Source organism: Homarus americanus, unplaced genomic scaffold (assembly GCF_018991925.1).
Source record: "Homarus americanus isolate GMGI-L3 unplaced genomic scaffold, GMGI_Hamer_2.0 scaffold34360, whole genome shotgun sequence".
Classification (NCBI taxonomy): domain Eukaryota; kingdom Metazoa; phylum Arthropoda; class Malacostraca; order Decapoda; family Nephropidae; genus Homarus; species Homarus americanus.
In genome coordinates this window covers 8,333,244-8,353,799 of record NW_024739403.1, presented here as the reverse complement: position 1 = coordinate 8,353,799, position 20,556 = coordinate 8,333,244, and the positions used below count along the sequence as shown (strand labels likewise).

The window sequence follows — 20,556 nt, the reverse complement described above, 5'->3', positions numbered from 1 at the left end:
CAGCTGATCTTTCACTGATCATCCCGTCGAAGTGTGATAAATATTAAAAATTTTCTAACATTCTCTCTGAAGCGCTAATGCCTTGAAATCGTTTGCATTTTGATATTCCTGATATTTAACATTATTTTAGAGAATAACAGGTCGCTTACCAATTGTGAACATACTTAGTTTGAATAAATGGACAGCTACCGGTACACGAACATTTTCTATGAACCAATCAGCTATTTGCAGCTTACGGGCCAGGTTCGTGTGGAAATAGTAAAGGCAGGTTAGTGCAGACTGAGTGAGTGACATGAGCCAGGCATAAAGTTTTCTCAGTGAGGCAGTCATAGAATGGACGAACACAGCTGTAAAAAAATAAAAATAAATAAATAAATAAATAAATAAATTACCTGGAGAAGGTTGTGAACATACTGGTTGTAGACAGCTCCCTTCTCCTTCACCCCACCAGTGGTGTACCAATCTCTCTTCAACAACTCTTCAATTATTGTCACTGAATAAAAAACATAATTTTACAGTATATTGTTCAGTATATTCAGTAAAGAATGTTCGTGCACCATGACAGGGCATAAGTAAACACATCAGACAGTAACTACATCAAGAACTAAACAAGTATGCAGGAACTTAGTTGGCTTATAGAGTCAGTCCACTGTTTCTGCATTTCTGCTTTAGGAAAGGGGGCTCTCAATGTGAGATATGGATGAGCGGGAGGGGTTGCACCATCACGGGAGTGCTTAGCAACACAATTTGCGCCAAAAGACCACGAGAGGGTTATATTGGAATTTGTTTCTTAATTTTTTTAATTCATAACTAGGAATATTTTCAAAATGATCCTTTATAAATTAAGGGATGTCTGTAATAAGATTAAAACATTGCAAGTCTGCAACAGATGGGGAGTTTTAAATAACCAGAAACTGACTGGTTAACAACAAACAATAATCTATGAATCTGTGACCAAAATGTACATTAGGATTATACAGTACACAATTGGCATCAAATAACAGATTCTAAAAACTATTCTGGGTAAGTTTTATTTTTACAAGTGCTATGAAACAAACTCAGAATCCAGTTTACTGGATGTGTAGGCAGGAGGAATATCACCTCAGGCTTACAATCCCTTCTACTATTAGTTTTGTAATACTTACCAAAACTTTCACTGAAATCTTCATGCCGTGGAAGAGCTGTAATGGCGACCAATGTCTGTACGAGGATTGATGCAGTGTGTATGCTGACAATAGACTCATGGAAATTTGAGATATATCGGAAAACTGTGGATACCAGTTCTTCTTCTTCCATGTCCTTGACATCACCCTCTAGTTTCTTGGCAATGGTATGCAGAACCTCTGAAAAATATGGTACAGTACTTTAAATGGGTAACTGTATTTGTTTCAGCAAATGTTAAGTTATTCAATCAGGTATGTACAGTTGTGAGAAATTTCAATGCAAATGAACTTCAACACTGGTGTATGTTTAGGTACATTCTGGAGCCATTGCAGGCCCAGTAATTGCCAACAACAGCAGGTAACAGAGACATGACCAAACACATGCACTCAAAAAAGTATGTACACACGCACCTGCATGCATACTCAGCAAGCTCATGTACACATACAATGCTACATGTAATTTAGTACCTATTTCTAAGTTAGAGTGAAGGTAGGCTTACAAACAGCTGTCACTTGGAAATTAATAAAAAATTCTTCACATTATATACCAACAAATTTAACATCAGAATTCCACAATTCCAATGCTGTATTAGAAAACAGAACCAGACATAAGTAGCAAATGTTCACCTGTGAGTGTTTCTTTGTTCTCTTCCAGCTGAAGACCATTCCAGGAGAGGAAAATAGACAGTGTTGTAAAGAGCAGTGTGTTGACCTTAATCAGGGGGCATGTTTTCTCGCTGAACATTCCCGGGGCATCCATTATACCATCATTATCAGCAATCATATTCTGTGAATACAACATACAGTAATTGTGACCATTGTAGTGAAAGTTGCCCTACCAGAAGACTTTATGCCTTCTAATAATATATATGAATTTCTGTTATAGATGTCAAGCCTTTAGTATACAATTAATAAGCCATAAATTTAATAAAAATTAAATAAGAATCAAGATAACAAAATAAGATCACCTTCAAATTGGAGATCATTGGGAATATAAAGGTTTGTTAAATTCTGTTGAGAAAAGTAAGATGACAAGTGCATAAGGTTTGATATAAATTTAATTATGAGAAAGGTTATTACTCTGGTAAAAAGTGAAGTAAGAGTCAAGATAAAAAGGGAAAGAAAAAGAAAAAGAATATCTTCAGTTAGTGATCATCAAGTGTTGTTTGGGTAGTGTATGAAGTAAACTAGAGATAATATCTGAGGGCCTCTTTGTGGATGTGGGAAACAGCCTTATTGTAGGTGAGGGAAACTACGGCAGAACACACCCAGTAAGTTACTAATACAACAAATGAGGGAGAGTTTATGCTGGTATTGACTCCAAACACCTTACATGGTACAGTTGTGGACAAAAAGAATTCAGCAGAGAAGGAAGAAGTTTATGGGAGGACAGGGGTGTAGGTACAGACTTAGCAATATTTCATCAAAGTAGAGGTGAAAATCCTCCTCAAACATTAAATTTTTAATCCATTTTTGTGTTTTTTAGTGTATTAAATTAATTACAGCATATTGTTAGAGTAATCTGTGCCTGCCTCATAATTAAATTAAAAAAAAAATCCTTTTAAGCTGCCCAAAAAAATTGCACTTTTAATTGCCATTTCTATGCAACATTGCTAAATCTCCACCTATCATTGCCCTCCCAGAAATGACCTTCCTTCCTGCTGAATTATTTTGTTCACAACTGTACAATAAAGTATGTCTTTCTTTCTTTTTTTTTTTTTTTACTAAAGATAAGAGCAGTCTAAATTCCTGTTCTGCTTTAGCCCATACTCAATCCCTGATGAGTCATTGTCATCCTAAATTTTCTTTTTTATAATTCTCAACATATTACATACTGTAAGAGTAAATGAGAAGAAATTGGACAATCATGAAACAGATTGAATGACGGTGTGAGTGATGAGTTTACTTGTCCTCACATGAGTTTGAGGAGTTTGTTATATGGTGATTGTAGGAGAATGATGATACAATGAAAGCTTATTTGTAGACTTAATAACTTTATGAGTGTTAGAGAATAATGAATTAAGTGAGTGTAGTGGTAGAGTATTGGGAAAACTAATAGTGTAATAAAGCTAAATTGACACAAGTACAAGACATCCCTGGGTCACGAAAATCCGCCAATACGACCGGGGTTAAACTTTAAATTTACCGTATTTTATTTACCTGATGGCTTATTTTTTACTTTCATTTACTGTATTTAGTCATTCTATTTTTTCTTTTCTCTTAAATTAAGGGATTTTAGATGTATATATGGGTTCAGGCTATGATGTACGTAGTGGGATTTTAAACATTATTCTGTGAATACAGTACAGTACAGTACAGTGATTCCTCGGTTAACGAACGCCTCGATTAACAAAATTTCGGTTAACGAATTACCTTCCATAAGATTCTTCACTTCGGTTAACGAATTCCTTACGAATTTTTCCCAACATGTTTTCGCCTGCTTTCGGCTGCTCACCAGCTGTAGTATAAGTCCGCCAATACAGTAATCGGTTTTAGGGCTTAAATTCGTTACCATTTGAGTAAATATCAAGAAGGTTGTACTATTCAATAATTTTCCAAGTCTTATATTAAAATTTTTAGTCATTTTAACAAATATTTAACATAACTGAAGTACAGGGAACTAGTTTTTAGCACGCCAAACAGCCACTTGACTCCCCAGAATGGCGTCGCTTTGTGTCTCTGCTCTGTGGAGGAAGCATCTTGCTTGAGACTCTCTTGAACATAAACTATTTTTACATTTTTACAGTACAATTATTGGTCATTCTGAAGTGTATTTTACAAATTGACAATATATAATGCAGTGCAGTGTTGATTTAAAGAAAATAATCTTGAATTACAGCAAGTGAACTTAAATTTTATGGGTGAAATGGCAGCATGGGGTGACTTCTCTTCCACCCCAATGCCTTCTCTTCTCCCTTCTCCTCCACCCCCATTCTAATTCCCATCATCATCATCATCAACCAGGAGCCTTCTACATGCACACCTCAAAGTAAGTGTACTTTACTGCATTTATTTTTAGTTTGTATGTAATTTCCGGTGAGCTGGAACCAATTACCCAAAATCCCATTGAAAAAATGGTTTCGGTTAACGAACAACCTTCTGGAATGAATTGTGTTCGTTAACCGAGGGATCACTTTATATGTATAAGATGTGTTTCAACTAAAGAACGTCCCTAGGAACTCGTTCATAACCAGGGAACTGCCTGTACTATGGTTTACTACAAACACTCCTTGGACATATGTTCGTGATAGTATTCACTTTACATAATTACTGTACAGTATCCATATTACATAAGCCTCTGGATCCTAAAGTTTACTGCAGTAGGAAAAGATTTGAAAGTGGGAAAACAATCATGAGCAAATGAAAGAAATAAGTAATACAAACCTGAAAGAAATCATTAATTGATTCCATGTGAACACACACTGGCTTGAGGAACCGAAAAGCACGCTGAGCGACCTCGGCAGGTGTGAAGAGGTCAAGGTGTGAGTAACCAATACCTGAGGTGATATAACATTATTAAACACAATTTTAAAGTCTAGTTCCACCTATGCTGAAATTCCTATGTTTTATAATTTGATTTTATCCATGCTCCAAAGACATTTCCCATCCCAGCCCAACTAACATGACTAAGATTCATCTGGGCAATACAATGGGAAGAGAATCTCATTTTCTTCTTGGATTGGTTGATACGTCGGTGTTCCAGAGTGCCTCATATGTTTCACGGTGGTGATACAAGAGTGGTGCACACAGGCTATGTGATGACACAATTCATAGCCCTCCACCTTATGTAGTGATGTGTCTACAGATTCCTTTAAGGGGCATGGTTATGATAATAACAAAAACTAATTCATGAATTAATCCCAGTCACTGTTATTTAAAGGTTTAAAACAAGTCTTCAGAATCAGTCTCCCAATTTATTCCTTCTTGTTTTAAAAGGAGTGAAGGGAACAGGACCCAGAGCTATGAAGAGGACCATAATGAAAGAACCCCCCAGAATATTAGGGGTAATACAAGAGATCCATAAAATGACTCACTCTTCTCTGATCCATGGCCAAGGACTGATGCTCGTTTGTTTCCATTTCTAAAAACATGTGTGAGTTTGAAGTTGAGATCTGTCAGTAGAAACTCAGCTTCTGATAATGATAATCGACTGCGATCCTGAAACCAAGAAAATATATATAAATTACTGTACAGTTACAGACAAAATTCCCTAAGCACTTGGCATTACAGTAAAACTTTGATAACTCGGCATATATGGGGAGCTGGCCTTGCCGAACTATCCCCCCCCCTAAAAATACAACAATAAAAAATTATCAACCCATATACAGTCTTTCCTCGACTTACAATGGGGTTCCGTCCCAACGACCAGGTCGTAAGTTGAATCGGTCGTAAGTCGAAAAGGCGAAAATAATACTGTACATAGAAATTCTAAAATGGGTGTCTCTTTTTCTTCTCAGCTCCACAAGAACTCTCACTTTTATGCTTGCCAGCCATTTTACAGGGAATTACAAACAAATATTTTGTCAGCATATAAATAAACTAAACCATTTTGTATTATACTCACTGACGGACGGAGGTGGTGGAGCGAGTGTGTGGTGGGTAGTGGAGCGGAGGAGTAGGGCGAGAGAGGAGGAAGAGGGTGGCGAGTCACCGAAACCCGGCGGGTGGCTCCTCCTCCTGGTTTAAAACCTCCATTTTTGTAGGAAGCTAATGGTCTCGTGTTGCTTCTTCACAACACTAGCACCTGATGGGTGCTTAGAAGCCATTTTGAATGGTTAGAGTACAGTACAGTATTAAGAGCAAAAACACTTAAACACGCATGGACGCTGTGGAAGCCTAAGAAAGACTGACAACACTTGGGCACGCTGTGATGTTCCGCAAGTGAGAGGTAGCGCGCCAAGATGAAAGAGTGTAGCGCAGCAAGACGAGAGAGGGTGGTGCGCCGTAAAATGTAGTCCATGACGACTTTATATTGAGTCGTCGGGAAGTTAACCGAATTATTGGCATCTAAAGAGTAGCGACTGTTCGTGTTCTGGGTAATAAGTTCAATATACAGGAGCGACCACAAACACCTGTATAGATTTTGTAGGTTCGATTTACTGGATAAGAGATATGTACACAAGGGGAGTAGCGCTCTTCAGCCTGTCCGCTGGTCAACTGCTCTATAGACGACGTATGGCAAGTGATACATTAGCAGCTTCCATACGTCGCCAGGCACATTAATTAAGCATGTGGGACATTGATAAATACATTGCCACACGCTACTAGCTAGGCTAAATAAATAATACATAAATGGAGCACATACATAATATACATAGCATAATATAAATACAGCATACAGAATATACATACAGCGACGTTATAGCGAAACAACATTATCGGGGACAACGTTAAACGAGGACTTACTGTACGTGCCGAATTTTATAAAATTCCAAGATATCGAATGCCGAGTTATCAAGGGTTTACTGCATCTGGCATCCTTTTCTGGGTCATATACTGTACATACTACTGGTTTATATTTAATAATGTTGTTTTTTAGCACATATTATATCAGAACCACAATATGGAAAACAAAACAATATCTGGAAAATATGTTAGAATTTCAATCCCCTTCACTTAATGATCCTCATGCCAGATACTTTACTACCAAGTGTCCAGGGAATTTTGTCAGCAATTGTACATACATTAATTTATCCAAATATATACTACTGTCTCAAACTATTCATAAGTATTACTGTATAACATTTATTTTCACATGCTAAGGCACCTCCACACTATATTGCAGAGCAGCTGAAACTTCAAGCAAACACAGGCTTTCACTTCATTTGCTGTCATCATCAATTTATTAATCCCAATAAACCACTTAATATCCTGCTCTCCTACCACTCACACACAACACTGCTTCTATTGTGCCATTTTCTCCATCATCTTGGTCTTAACTCTTCTTCCTATCATCCAATTATGAATTATTCACTCTTTTGAACAATCTTTCACTCCACATTCTCACAATACACCCACACCACCAGGTCTATTTCTTCCATTTATTTAATTTCCACATCTCTTAATCTCATCCTCAAGCAAGTAATCTGAAATTTGTTTCTTCCTCTTTCTTCTGGGTTTGTTCAAAAGGTTCCCCTTTATAATTTTGGCCTCCTTTGATGCAATACAATGAGTAATCTTCTCATCCCACCAATCTTTCTTCCTTTTCTCTTGTACCTACACACCTCAGCTGCAAATTGTAAAGTACTGTAAGACAGTGATTCTCTTAATCTGTCACTGTTCTTTGATCCTAAAATAAGCTATAGAATAATGAAAAGCATAATAGCTATCATTTACTGTACAGTAAAAGGATATGACTCACCTCCACATCAGTTTCTAGTCCCAGTTTTCTGAAGAGGAGACAGAATACATCCAGATGCAGCTCCCTGAAATATGGCCGCAGCGTGGTCATGTCTACTGAAGACGACACCTTTCTCAGAAAAAAGGTAAGTGCTTAATGAGAATGACTACACCAATACTGTATAAGGTATAAACAAATAAAGATATATATTGGGAACTAGACAATAATCAGTTATCATATCACAATAAATCAATTCTTCCTACAGAAATAACAAACAAATACAGTATCACAGTTTATAATAATACAGTCGGCCCTTCACATACGTGGGTTTAGCATTCACGGATTCGCAAATACGCGGATTGCCCCGCCAGAGGAACATTCAAATCGCGCGCCATTCAACTCGCGCTCGGCACGGGACACCGCCCGCTCCCGTAACCTCACACACACACACATAGCTCTCCCTCACTCAGTCAGTCTCGCTGTAACCACACTTGTGTTGACATCAGCATTGTAGTTGCAAAAATATTACAATTCCGTGAATGTATTATATCAAGCACAGTATAAATAGAATATCACTAATATAAGAGTATTTTAACCGAAAACTACTAAAAAAACGAGTAACATCTCTTGAACATCGGAAGGTTAGGTAAAGTCTCTTGTTTTCATGTATTTTATCCTAATTTACATTGAAATACATCACGTTTCAGCAAAATTACTATTTATTTCCAAGAATATATTCATTCAGGCGCAGTTTAGGTAAAATATACGAGTGTGATGTAACATTTTTTTAATTGAAAACGATTCGAAAAACACGTACCCTCTAGCCCCTGTTCAAGGAGAGGACTGGGAGAAGCTGTTTGGTGCTGCCGATGGCAAGGAAAATGATTTGGATGGATTTTAATGAAAATATTCAGAAATATGGTATCGTAGTATTTATTCAAGTCAATTAGGATAGAATATTATTGTAATACAACAGTAGTGACGATGTGGAGGAGGCGGAGGGATAGAGCGGGGGAGGCGGGCGGAGGATAGATAGAGCGGGAGGAGGCGGAGGGATAGAGCGGAGTAGAGCGGGAGGAGGAGGCGTGGGTTAGAAGGAGGCGGAGGGATAGAGCGGGAGGAGGCGGAGGGATAGAGCGGGAGGAGGCGGAGGGATAGAGCGGGAGGAGGCGGAGGGATAGAGCGGGGAGGAGGTGGCTAGCGGGGAGGAGGCGGAGGGAGTGACTGGCGGGAGCAGGGACGAGTGGAGATGCCAGCCAGTACATTACGGGTGTATTAATTGTTTTTATAGCTATTTTTGCATTTTAATAAATACTGTACATTACGTTTCAACAAAACTACCATTTATTTCTGAGAACATGGAAATGTAATATTTTTGCTGAAATGATGTACGTATTACAGTGGAAAGTGACGAAAGCAATGACTTTCGCTTTCTTTCGTTCAAAAGATGTTACCGTAATCGCTTTTCGAATGGTTTTCAGTTGTGGGATTATAAGGCTAATGATAGGATAGAATATTATTGTAATACAGTACGAGTACAACAGTTTTTTAACTGAAAACCATTCGAAAAGCGATTACGGTAAAATATTTTGAACAACGAAAGAAAGCGAAAGTCTTTCGTCATGATTTTATCCCACTTCCCACTATAATATGTACGTCATTCCAGCAAAAATATTACATTTCCATATTTATTTCCGAGAATATATTCATTCAGTCACAGTTAAGGTAAAATATACTTGTGATGTAATATTTTAATGAAAATCCAGTATCGTAGTTTTCTCTTGTTTCAAATTTAATTAACAAAGATTGATGTTTCAAATGTAATGAACAAAAATTTATGTCCAGTATCTATAAATTAACTTTAATAAATGAATACTTTGTTTTCCATCGTCCTGTGCTACCATACCATGGATTTGGCTAGTTACTGGTAAATATTTTTCAACCTAACGAAACTATTACCCGTTTAGAGGTCGACCCCCAATTTTTGCCAAATAATTTGGTCTTAAAAACTCGAACTACACACAGGTATATACGGTAAATAAGGACATGGGGGGCCAGGGATTTTTTAGGGGGGGGGGGGGCAGCAATAGTACACGGATTTTTAACATTCACGGGTATCTCTGTTACGTAATCCCCGCGAATGTTAAGGGCCGACTGTAGTTACTGGGCTCACAAATGTATATCTCTGTCAGTGCTGTTCTGCACAGGAAACTGAGACAGCCATTATGTTCTGATACTGACTTCTAAGCTTTTCGCTATTTTTTTTTCAAGACTTTTCAAATTTCACAATAAACTAACCTCAGTATTAACTGTTTCCTTGTCCTCTCCCTGTGTTAGGGCTGTGGGCTGTATGGTGGGTTGTGTGGTGGGCTGTGAGTTGGCCTGGGTAGCTCCCACTTGTGTTGCTTCACCATTGTTGTTCTTCCCTTTACTTTTACTGTTTTTCATAGAAATAAAATTTGTGACATTAATGATTCCAAAAGCTTTCTTAAGCATAGGTTTACAAATAAAAACAGAACTATTGAGTAAAACAGTTTACAGTATAGCTTATAGAGTGTGTCCCTAAAAATGGATCTTTATTGTGGTATCAATGGGGTTATAATAAGTGACTAACTGATGGAATTGAAAAATACAGACAGCCCTCATAACTTTTAACTTAATTAAGAGAAAGGTCAATCTAAAACCCAAAATATTCAGAAAACAGAGAAAAGTTCCCATGAGAATCTGTTTTCTTTGACAAAAGGAATGGCTACCAATCTCACACCCACCCCATGTGCAAGTAATTAAGTCAATACTCAATCTCAGTTGCATCTATTTTTATCATTTCTCTTTGAGATGCTGAGATCCTTCTTACTAGAACATAAACTCACCCTTTCCCAGATTTTGACTTTCTTCCCCTTTTTCCTTTCTTTGAGCTGGTTATTGTGAATGATGGCAGTGCTGAAGATGTGTCCAGATCAAACACTGCCAAAGGTGGAGAGTAGCCCGGACACTTTATCAAAAGCTGCAACAATGTGTTCTGAAGGTGGATCACGTGCCTCACACGTGAGTATACCTGAAATAATACAATAATGCCCAGGTATATCTTATTTCTATATTTATATTCAAAATCTACTAACTTTACCATGTTTTACAATTTTATTTTATTTATTTATTTTTTATTTATTTATTTTTTTATTTTTTATTATTGGGCACTCCCCTACATCCTTGTGTAAGGTGAAGCACAGAAGCATTTACAGTGCCCAACAGGGAAGCATGCTAAGTTCATGCTTGCCCTTATGTCTCATGAGTTAAGGGCGTAGAAGCCTGAAGAGTCAAGGGCGTAGAAGCCTGAAGAGTCAATGGTTTGTGTCATCAAGTTATTGGAAGCTCCAACAACTTGTCCCTGAATACGAATTAGCAACTTTCGACTTACAACAGGTACCTTCTTTACTGCTAGGTGAACAGGGACTAATGGGGGCTAGGAAGTGTGTTCAAACAACTTCCACCGGCCCGGGAATCGAACCCGTGACATCTCGCTTGCGAAGGAAAGAGCGGTACCACTCTATCACCAGCACCCCCTCATGTTTTACAATGAAAATTTTTCCAATAATACTGTAATAACATAATCATTATTATCATCATCATCGTTGTTTCATGGACATCTTCTATGCAAGTTTTGTCTCTGCAGTCAATTGTTAGGATTTTCCTGAAGTTAAATTCCTTTCCATCCTTTCATCAGATGCCTTACAAAATACACTTCTACCATAAGAGCTAGCTAAGGTGCTGGAAACAAAGGGGACGACTACTGCTCGAAACAGTATAACTCAGAGATGGATGGTAGGGGGTGAAGACAATATAAGAGAATGGGAGAATGGAAGAATGGGATTAAGGACATACTAGAAGTGTGTGTGTGTGTGCGCGTGCATGCACGTGTGTGTGTGTGTGTGTGTGTGTGTGTGCGTGCGTGCACGTGTGTGTGTGTGTGTGCGTGTGTGTGTGTGTGTGTGTGTGTGTGTGTGTGTGTGTGTGTGTGTGTGTGTGCATGAGTGTGTGTGTGTGATTATAAAAGTCAAATGTATATACTAATTACTGTCAACTCAATCAATCCTCATTCCATTTCAACTCTGGCCTTCTGTTCACTTGCAAGTTATTTACTTATTCTACATTAATACGTACACCTATGTTACCATAGGTAGTAGGTAGAAGGCAGCAACCAAACAGGGAGGTACTACCACCTGGGAAGATATTGGAAGCATAATGTGTTGTCTAATGGTAGACCCTGCTGCCATATGGCATCACAAAAATTTTGACCAAGTCCCAGGTTGCTGATCTGTCTTTCTGCCACATTTATACACAATTGCAAAGTCTCAATTCTCTCTCTTACTATTGACAACACAACTAATATAACCTTCCTCACTCTTGATCTGCTCTATCCATTCTATTTTACTCTCCTATGATGTCAGTTGATATTAATATTGAAGCGGGGCCTTCTCGGATGGGTCCCACTGGTCAGGAAGGTTGTGGACGCCAGGGCCGACCTGATATCATCAAACTACTGGGGCCTCAACTGACGCCACCGCGGTTGCTGGGGGATAGGCTTTTTTCACACTTCATTTTTCCAACATTTACAGCCTGAGATCCAATTTTTCTTCTGTGGAGCACCATCTATTAACCTCTTCCCCTGACCTCTTACTACTCTCCGATCTTCAACTGACCAAAGCAGCTTCACCCAAACCTTTTCAAGTCTCCAACTACAATCTTTATACCTCTTTCCGTTCTAAGGGAGGTGTAAGCACTTAGTGCAACACACGTACACCTATAGCTCGACTCACGGATCTTGAATCTTCCCTTTATGATGTCATCTGGCTCAAAATATCTCTACCAACTATGACTATTTTTCTTTGTTTCCTATACTGTTCTCACAACTATTTGGAACTCTCTGACTATCTCACTTCTTGCCATGAGTCGTTGCTATCCACACACCCCAACACCGAGATCCTCTACCTAGGGGATTTTAATGTACATCACAGAGAGTGGCTTGGCTCTGCAAGGGATGATGACCCAGGTGGGGCTGAGGCACTCTTTTTCCTTACTTAATGATTTGGAACAAATGATCAAACACCTAACACTCGTTCCTGATCAACACGATCAACTTGCTAACATTCTTGATATTTGTTTTACCTCTAACCTCTCACACTATTCATATTCAATTTCTGCCCCATTAGGGTCTTCTGATCACAAGGTTCTGATCTTTCACCTACTCTCTTCCTTCTTTTTATTAATGATTTACTTCACACTACAACTAATTCCATCCATTCTTACGCTGATGATTCTACTCTTCACTCTTCTTCACATTTTCCCCTTCCCCCTAACTCTCAAACTAGATCTGTTTCTAGAGCTGATATCATTACATCTATCAATGTGGATCTGTGCAGCATCTATGAATAGGGAGGTAGAAACTTGATTAAATTCAATAGTAATAAAATTGAGTATTTACCAATTACACTTTCCAAATTAGATGATCTCCCACCAATCACATTTCAGGACGCTATCATTCCGCCAAATTCTAAATAGATATGCTAGGCCTCACCATTTCCTCTAATATGTCATCGAAGCACACACATCCTCAACATTGCTGAAGCTGCCTCCCGAAAGTTGGGAATGCTGTACAGATGCCGTAGCTACTTCACTCCTGAGTAGTTGCTTCAAGTATATAAGGGATTCATTCGTCCTAACTTGGAGTACTGCTCTCATATCTGGGGTGGCATTTCTTCTGTCCAACTGTTAGATAGGGTGGAATCAAAGGCATTTCGTCATATTAACTCTCGTCCCTTAGGTGACGATCTTTCTTCCCTTTCTCTTCGCCGCAATGTTGCTTCACTCTCTCTTTTATAGGTACTTTAATGGGCAATGTTCGGTGGATTTGGCATCCTGTGTACCGCCGGCAAGGCCGTGGGCTCGTAACACACATCTTGCCCACGGTGACCATCATTTTTCTGTGGATGTCGGTCAACACTAGAATAACCCGTTATAGTACAGTATAGTCTCGGTTTACGTGTATTTTTTATACACGGTTGGTCATTTACGCGGCACATGTCAAGACACGACAATTATTAGTTACGCGGTACATTCCTTAATTTACTCGGGAAGCGGCACGGGGAAGGCTGAGCGCTAGGTCGCTCTTACGTCACCGCTGACGTCAGACTCGTGACGATAATGTTTTGGACTGTGATTGGGCCACGCATCCTTACCACCCATGCATCCCCTTTACCGCGAGCTGTGATTGGTCTAATTTTACTTGGCGTGCCCTGCCACCAGAGGGAATAAGTCGCTGACCTTAGAAGCGCCAGTCCCATTGACCTCCGTCTCCGCATAAACAGTTCTCCCTCGTGCCAGCTAATCTGCTCAACAATGGCTTACGCTGGACCCCCACCACCCCCGAGAAACCTCGAACTACCTGGCCCAAGCCATGGTTATGTGAAGGAGGTCATCGAGTTTGCGGAGAATATCAAGCTCATCCTTACCAAAGACCCAGTCAATCATCACTATGAAGTGTCTAATAACCTTCTGTTGAAATTTATGGAGCAGTATGTCCAGATGTATCACGACCACATCAATGCTAGCTGTCAACAAAACATTACCGAGTTCTTCACCCACAACCCACCACAGCCACAACCAGCCCAAGTGACGATAAGGACTTTGAGGGGTTTGACGCCGAGGCCCTGCTAGCCTCTGTGGTGGATAGTGATACAGGTGATACAAGTGATACACCTGAGGGCCACTAATCTGCCCTCTGCCTCGGAACCAGCCCCCCATCCCTGTGTGCCCAGCCATCTCTTCTACTGACATAAGTGTTAAAAAACCTAATATTATTGATATTTCTCTTATATATTAATTGTGTGTGCATACCATCATAAAATTAAGATGTTATTTTTACTACAACGCACGTATTGTGTTGGAAAAAAGGTAGTCTGGCGGTCGGCCCAGTCTCTATTTCAATTAATCCTATATGTTCTTTTATTTCGTTTACGGGTTATACGCGGACCTCCATGGGTTTAATTGACTGCGTAAAACGAGACTATACTGCACTGTACATCCTTCTTTCCTCACAGAGCCAAACTGTGGAATGTTCTGCTTTCTTCTGTTTCCATACTCATACAATCTGTCTCACTTTAAAAAGCTTGTTTTCCGGCATCTTCGTGATGTAGATTGATATAACCTTTTCCTTTTCAATTTCTTAATTTCTTTATTCTTTTTTTTGTTGCCCCCATAGGCCTCGATGTGTAGATTAATATTACCTTTTCCTTTTCTATTTTTAATTTTTATTTTTTTCACCCCCTAGGCCCCGATGTGGGTCGTTGACCTGTACCCGGGTGGGCCAATCCCAGTAAAAAAATAAAATAAATAAATAACAGAAAAATCACAAATGGGCATCATCAGATCTTACCTGTCTTATTCAACTATGCACCTATACTACATCACCCCATCTCCATCCTTTGATTCAATTTCATCCATTCATACAAAATCTGGCTACAATTTTATTTAACCAATCGAAATGAACTTAACCTGTTGTGACTGGAACCTATTATGACTGGGGCCTAATATGAAACCTAATCACAATAATTAGGTTAGGTTGTGTTGGAATCAGTAAGTGCTGTGGACTATCTAATCAACAGTCCATAAAGAATACACTACCAACCTTCTGCTTCAGATCACTATCCTTCTGTGTAACAAAGGCATTAATAAGTTCAAGAAACCAATTAATGGTATAGAAGATGCAGGAGAGGGCCGCATGCTGCTCCATTTTTGTGAGGATATCAAACTTCTCGAAGACAGATGTAGCTGGCCCGTACACTGGACACCCAAGAAGAGCATCAATATTGCCAAGGTTGCCTTCCTGAATACGACTCTCCAGCATTCGCAGCAGACGGAACTGTGGAGCCAAGGATACCATCTTGCTCCTGAAAAGCTTGATAATTTTAAACCCCTAAATGGCAGCCATCATTAGTGAAACTTAGGTATAGGGGAGGTGGCAATCATCTGTGGATATTTCATGTACTGTACTGTACAGTTGCAGTCAAAAGTAATCATCCACTCCTCCACCTAACCCCTATGCCCAAATTAGGTGTTAAGGATAATTCTAAGACCACATACTATACTCTCACTACATACAGTAGTACCCCGCTTAACGCAGTCAATAAAACCCACAGGGTACCGTGTTAAGTGAAAACCGTGCTAAGTGAACAACAGAACATATGGGATTAATTCCAATAGAAACTGGCCCGACCCCGAAACTCCACTTTTTCCGACACAATACCTATGTTCTAGTAAAAATAACATCTTAATTTTATGATGGTACATGCACACAATTAATACTTAGAGAAATAGAGAAATACAGTCACCAAGTTAATGTCCATTCAAATAATGGACTCAACTCCCTCCCCCTCTTCTCACACTACACTGCTGGCTCTTCCCTCTCTGAGAAATTTGGGGGGAAAACCACTAAATTTTAATAAATAATATCTCAAACTAAAGTTAGGATAATACAATTGACATTGCTGGATTCCTTGTAAGACCAGGAATATTTTGAATATAAATGTCATATATTTTGCACAAAAGATAACATATTTACTCAGAGTAAACATTATATCTAAAATTTGTATGTCTAATGCAAAATCTATGATGTTTATATTCAAAATGATCACCAAATTGTAAGAATTCCAGCAATGTAAATTATATTCTGGCCGGGTAATTTGTATGAATTTTATGAGCTAAAACAGGCAGGCAGGCAGGCAGGCAGTCAGGCAGGGTGGCAGGTGGGGCGAATCTAAAAATAGCTCTCGAGTCGGACACTGCGCGTATACGTTGAAAAACCCGCGTTAAGTGAAAGTTCAGCTCTGGCGAGGCACCACGTATACGTGAAATCGCGCTAAGCGAAACCGTGTTAAGCGGGGTATTACTGTATATGGCAATTGACTTGATCCCTCCTACCTCCCACTCATGTTGCTCATAGCTTAATTTACATTTTCCATAACTAAATATCTGGAGCCTCTATTTCTGTACAGCATTTAGTTTTTGGTTGTGAACCTTGATCTCCAGTGTGCACCAAACCCTCTGGCAGTAATACTCACACATTGGTCTAAAAAGAGGATCATATCTGTGTCTTGCTGATAATCATAGAATAACATGTGAAAAACAACAGAGCACATGACTCACTCTTTGGCTACTGGGTCATTTCTTGTGGCTTCAGCTTTTATAACCAATGGTGCCAGGTTCATGATGATGCCAGTATCATCCACATCTGTATTTAAGCTCCAACACGCTTCTAGGGCAAAAAGATCCTCCGGAGGCTGAGAGTCTAAGGCATAATCTAACACAAATGTATTTTGAAAGTCGTTGATCATCTTATCACACACCCATTCCTGTCCAGTGCAAAAATTAGGGTTGTAAATAGACACATGTTGAAGAAATTAAAAACAATGATAATGAATAGATAAAACAAAGAGAGAGATATTACCTAGTACTCTGTATATGAAAAATAAACTTCTCATAAATTCCTTCAAGTTAACAGATTTATGGTCACCATTTCCTAATATACAGTATAATTATAGAAGTTAATACAAAAAGTCTGAGCATAATCAATTACCTCTAGCTTTGAGTTCATGCCCTCCTTGAGGGTAATAGATGCCATCTCATCCATGAACAATGCAGAAGCTGTTGGTGACTTGGCTGTGGAAGACAACACTAGACAGAGGAGGTTTTCTGCCTCCTTCAGAGAGGATGTATTTAGGCCAGAACCTGATGACTTGCTGCTCGTTGTAGTACTCAAGCTGTCATCCCTCACTACCATGTTCTTCATAGCAAGGGCAGCATTCAACACACCAATAAGCTTGTACCTGTGACAAAAATGTCAAGACAATTCAACTGATTCACTCAGTATAGAAACAGAAGAAGTTTGCTTTTAACCATCTGGTTACGTGCATCCACACACTGGTGCTCCATTACTAGATACAGTATCATGTTCTTCTGAGAAACAAGAAAAAATTATTCTTTACATATTTATAAAGTCCACTATAGCTAATAATATCCAAATATGTTTGAAGCTCTTCATATTCTATGTATCTGTAAGGTATCTGTCAGCTGAAAAGTTTGAGACCATGAGGCTTCTGTAAAATGGATAATTATGTAACGTGGATACAATCATGAACTTTTGTCCAAGGAAAGCATGTACAGTGAACCCTCACTTTACGTGGTTAATTCAACCCACGGCGGCCCGCGTAAAGTGAGAAACGCGTAAAGTGAACAACATAACATATGGGATTAATTGAAATAGAGACCGGGCCGACCCCCAAACTCCACTTTTTCCCGACACAATACGTACGTTTTACTAAAAATAACATCTTAACTTTATGATGGTATTCACCCACACATAATATAGAAGGGAACAGTCAATAAACTGAAGGTTAGGTTAGAAAAAAACAAGGTTGGGGTTAACACTTATGTTAGTAGAAGAGATGGGTCGGTGTAGGGGAATGGAGGCTGGTTCCGAAGCAGAGGGCAGGCTACTGGCCCTCAGGTGAGTCTTCATCGGTGTCATCCACACTTACTAGTGCCTCCCTGACAAATCCCTCAAAGTCATCATCACTGTCTCTGCCTCTGTCACTATCACTGGCTTGGGCTGGCTGTGGTGGGTTGCGGGGAAAGAACTCTGTTATGCTTTGCTGACGGCTGGTGTTTATGTTGTCGTGCTAAACCTTGATGTAGGGCTCCATAGCCTGCAACAGCTGGGTAGTGAAGATTTCATACCTGTTTGCGTCAGGGTCGTCGGAAAGGAAGAGCTTGACTTTCTCAATACACTCGATGGCACCCCTAACATTACTATGGGATAAACGGCGTTCTTCTTGGGATGACGCATCACCTGCCTCTTCACTGACGTCATCATCATCTACCATCTCGTAGGTAGTCACATCAGGATCCCTTATCACCTCCAGGATGTCGTCGTTGGTGGTCTCGGAGAAGCCTGCAGCTGTAACACTCTGCACAGCTTCTCTGGCAAGGTCCACTGCTACTGCAACAGTCTGAACCTCACCAGTCACAGATTTACTCTGCCTAAAGCCCGGAATGCCTTGCAACACATGTCTCCATGCGTGATGAACAGTTGCTACAGACAGCTGATCCCATGCCTCCACCAAGAAGTCCACAGCTTTCTTGACATTGAATGTTCTCCAGAATTGTTTTAAAAGTACTTCTTGCTCTGCCAACTGTTGATCCTCATCGTCTTCGCTCTTGCTATCGGTGTTGGTGTCACTCAGGTTACGCAACTCTTCTTTGGTGTTGGTGTAGTAGTTCAGTAGGTTGAATTTTTTAGCAGAGAATGCAGCTTTTACATTACAGATTAATTCTTCGCCCATGGGTTGTATTATAGACGTAGTGTTGGGAGAAAGGAAGACCACTTTTATGTTGGGGTGACGATCTAATAGTAGGGGCGAGTGTCCTGGTGCGTTGTCCAGCAGCAACAAAATCTTGAATGCCACATTCTGTTGCTCACAGAATTTCTTCACACCGGGAACGAAACAGTCATCAAACCAGGAGAGGGACAGTGTAGAGAACATCCACGCCTTACGTGCGGTCAGCCAGTGGACATTTAGCTTGGTCATGTCCATGCTCTTGTAGGCATGCGGCTTGCGTGCTGTGTGGATCACCGATAACTTGAGCTTACAGGTACCGGAGGCATTGGAGGTAAACAGGACGGTGATGCGCTCCTTCTGCAACTTCCGGCCCCCGACACTTGCTGGCATTCTTCACAACGAAGGTCTTGGAAGGTAGCTTTTTCCAAAAAAAGACCAGATTCGTCCATGTTAAACACCTGGTCGTCACTGTACTGTCCTTCCTCCATAATCTCACGTAAAAACGGAGGAAATTCCCTAGCCGCAACACGGTCAGCACTAGCTTCTTCACCACCAATGTTGATATTGGTGATCTTGTTTCTCTTCTTAAACCTCTGTAACCACCCAGAGGAAGCATTAAAGGGTTTGGGCTCTGTAATTCCCATCTTTCGTGACACTGCAGCATACAGTTCACATGCGTACTCCTTAACTGAGCGCGTGTCCACCGCCATGTTCCGTCGCGCCTGACGCACCAAGTAGCTCACAAGTAATTTTTCCGTCTTGAGAAGCACCTGGTTGTGGAAATACTTGATCATAGAAGCACCTGTAGACTTTGTGATGTTCATGTGCTCCTTTATCTTGGCTGCATCCTTCTTAATTGTCCTGATAGTTGATTCGTTAACACCATGCTGGAGCGCGAGATCAACCTGTCTTGTTCCTTTCTCCAACTCTTGCATGATCTTATATTTGATTTCGTAGCTTAAGGAACGTCATGTCTTCTTTGGCTTAGGGCGGCTGGGTCCAGGTAATGCAAGGTTTCTTTGTGGTGGTGGTGGTGGTCTGGTGGAAGCCATTCTTATGGAACACTGGATACCGATATACACGGTGTAGCCTGGAGGGGTGTAACTGAAGCGGTAAGTCATGGGGCTTGAACGCTCCCGCGGCGGGGCACGTCATAGTACTACATTAAACCAATCACAGCTAGCAGGGAGGGAAGTAAGGATTGTTTGCCCAATCACAGTCCGCTACGTCATATGACGTCACCGATAACGCAACAGACATACACTGCGCAACTTACTCGCGCCGCTTACACAACATGGCGGATGGCGGGAGAGATGGTGGGAGGTTTGGATCCAAAAATGGCGAGGCGCGAGAGGACCGCCAGCCGCTCTCCGCGTAAAGGGGTACACACACCGCGGAAAGTGAGCATTCCGGTTTCGGCAGGGTACCGCGTAAACGTGGAAACGCGTAAAGTGGGACCGCGTAAAGTGGGACCGCGTAAAGCGAGAGTTGACTGTACAGTAACAAACCATAGTACTTGTGTCACTGTGGTTACATTACAGTATTAGTTTTTGCATATACCTGTGCACATTATTCTCTAACACATGTAATGTCATTAAGTCTACAAATAAACTTTCAATGTTTCATCAACCTCCTACAATCACCATGTAAGTTACACCTCAAA

The 20,556-nt window shown here is 40.2% G+C and overlaps 1 protein-coding gene across 1 annotated transcript in view; it reads right to left on the bottom strand.

Moving 5' to 3' along the window:
- Window positions 1-20,556, bottom strand: part of LOC121874593 (Fanconi anemia group D2 protein-like) — a 92,122-nt gene that overhangs the window by 11,742 nt on the left and 59,824 nt on the right. The window contains exons 13-23 of the mRNA XM_042378802.1: window positions 17,132-17,381; window positions 16,702-16,907; window positions 15,185-15,446; window positions 10,374-10,558; window positions 9,802-9,940; window positions 7,525-7,632; window positions 5,198-5,321; window positions 4,548-4,660; window positions 1,791-1,950; window positions 1,146-1,343; window positions 393-493 (exon numbers count right to left, since the gene is read on the bottom strand). Of these exons, the coding sequence (XP_042234736.1) occupies window positions 393-493; window positions 1,146-1,343; window positions 1,791-1,950; window positions 4,548-4,660; window positions 5,198-5,321; window positions 7,525-7,632; window positions 9,802-9,940; window positions 10,374-10,558; window positions 15,185-15,446; window positions 16,702-16,907; window positions 17,132-17,381 (1,846 nt within the window). The remainder of the gene's footprint in view (window positions 1-392; window positions 494-1,145; window positions 1,344-1,790; window positions 1,951-4,547; window positions 4,661-5,197; window positions 5,322-7,524; window positions 7,633-9,801; window positions 9,941-10,373; window positions 10,559-15,184; window positions 15,447-16,701; window positions 16,908-17,131; window positions 17,382-20,556) is intronic.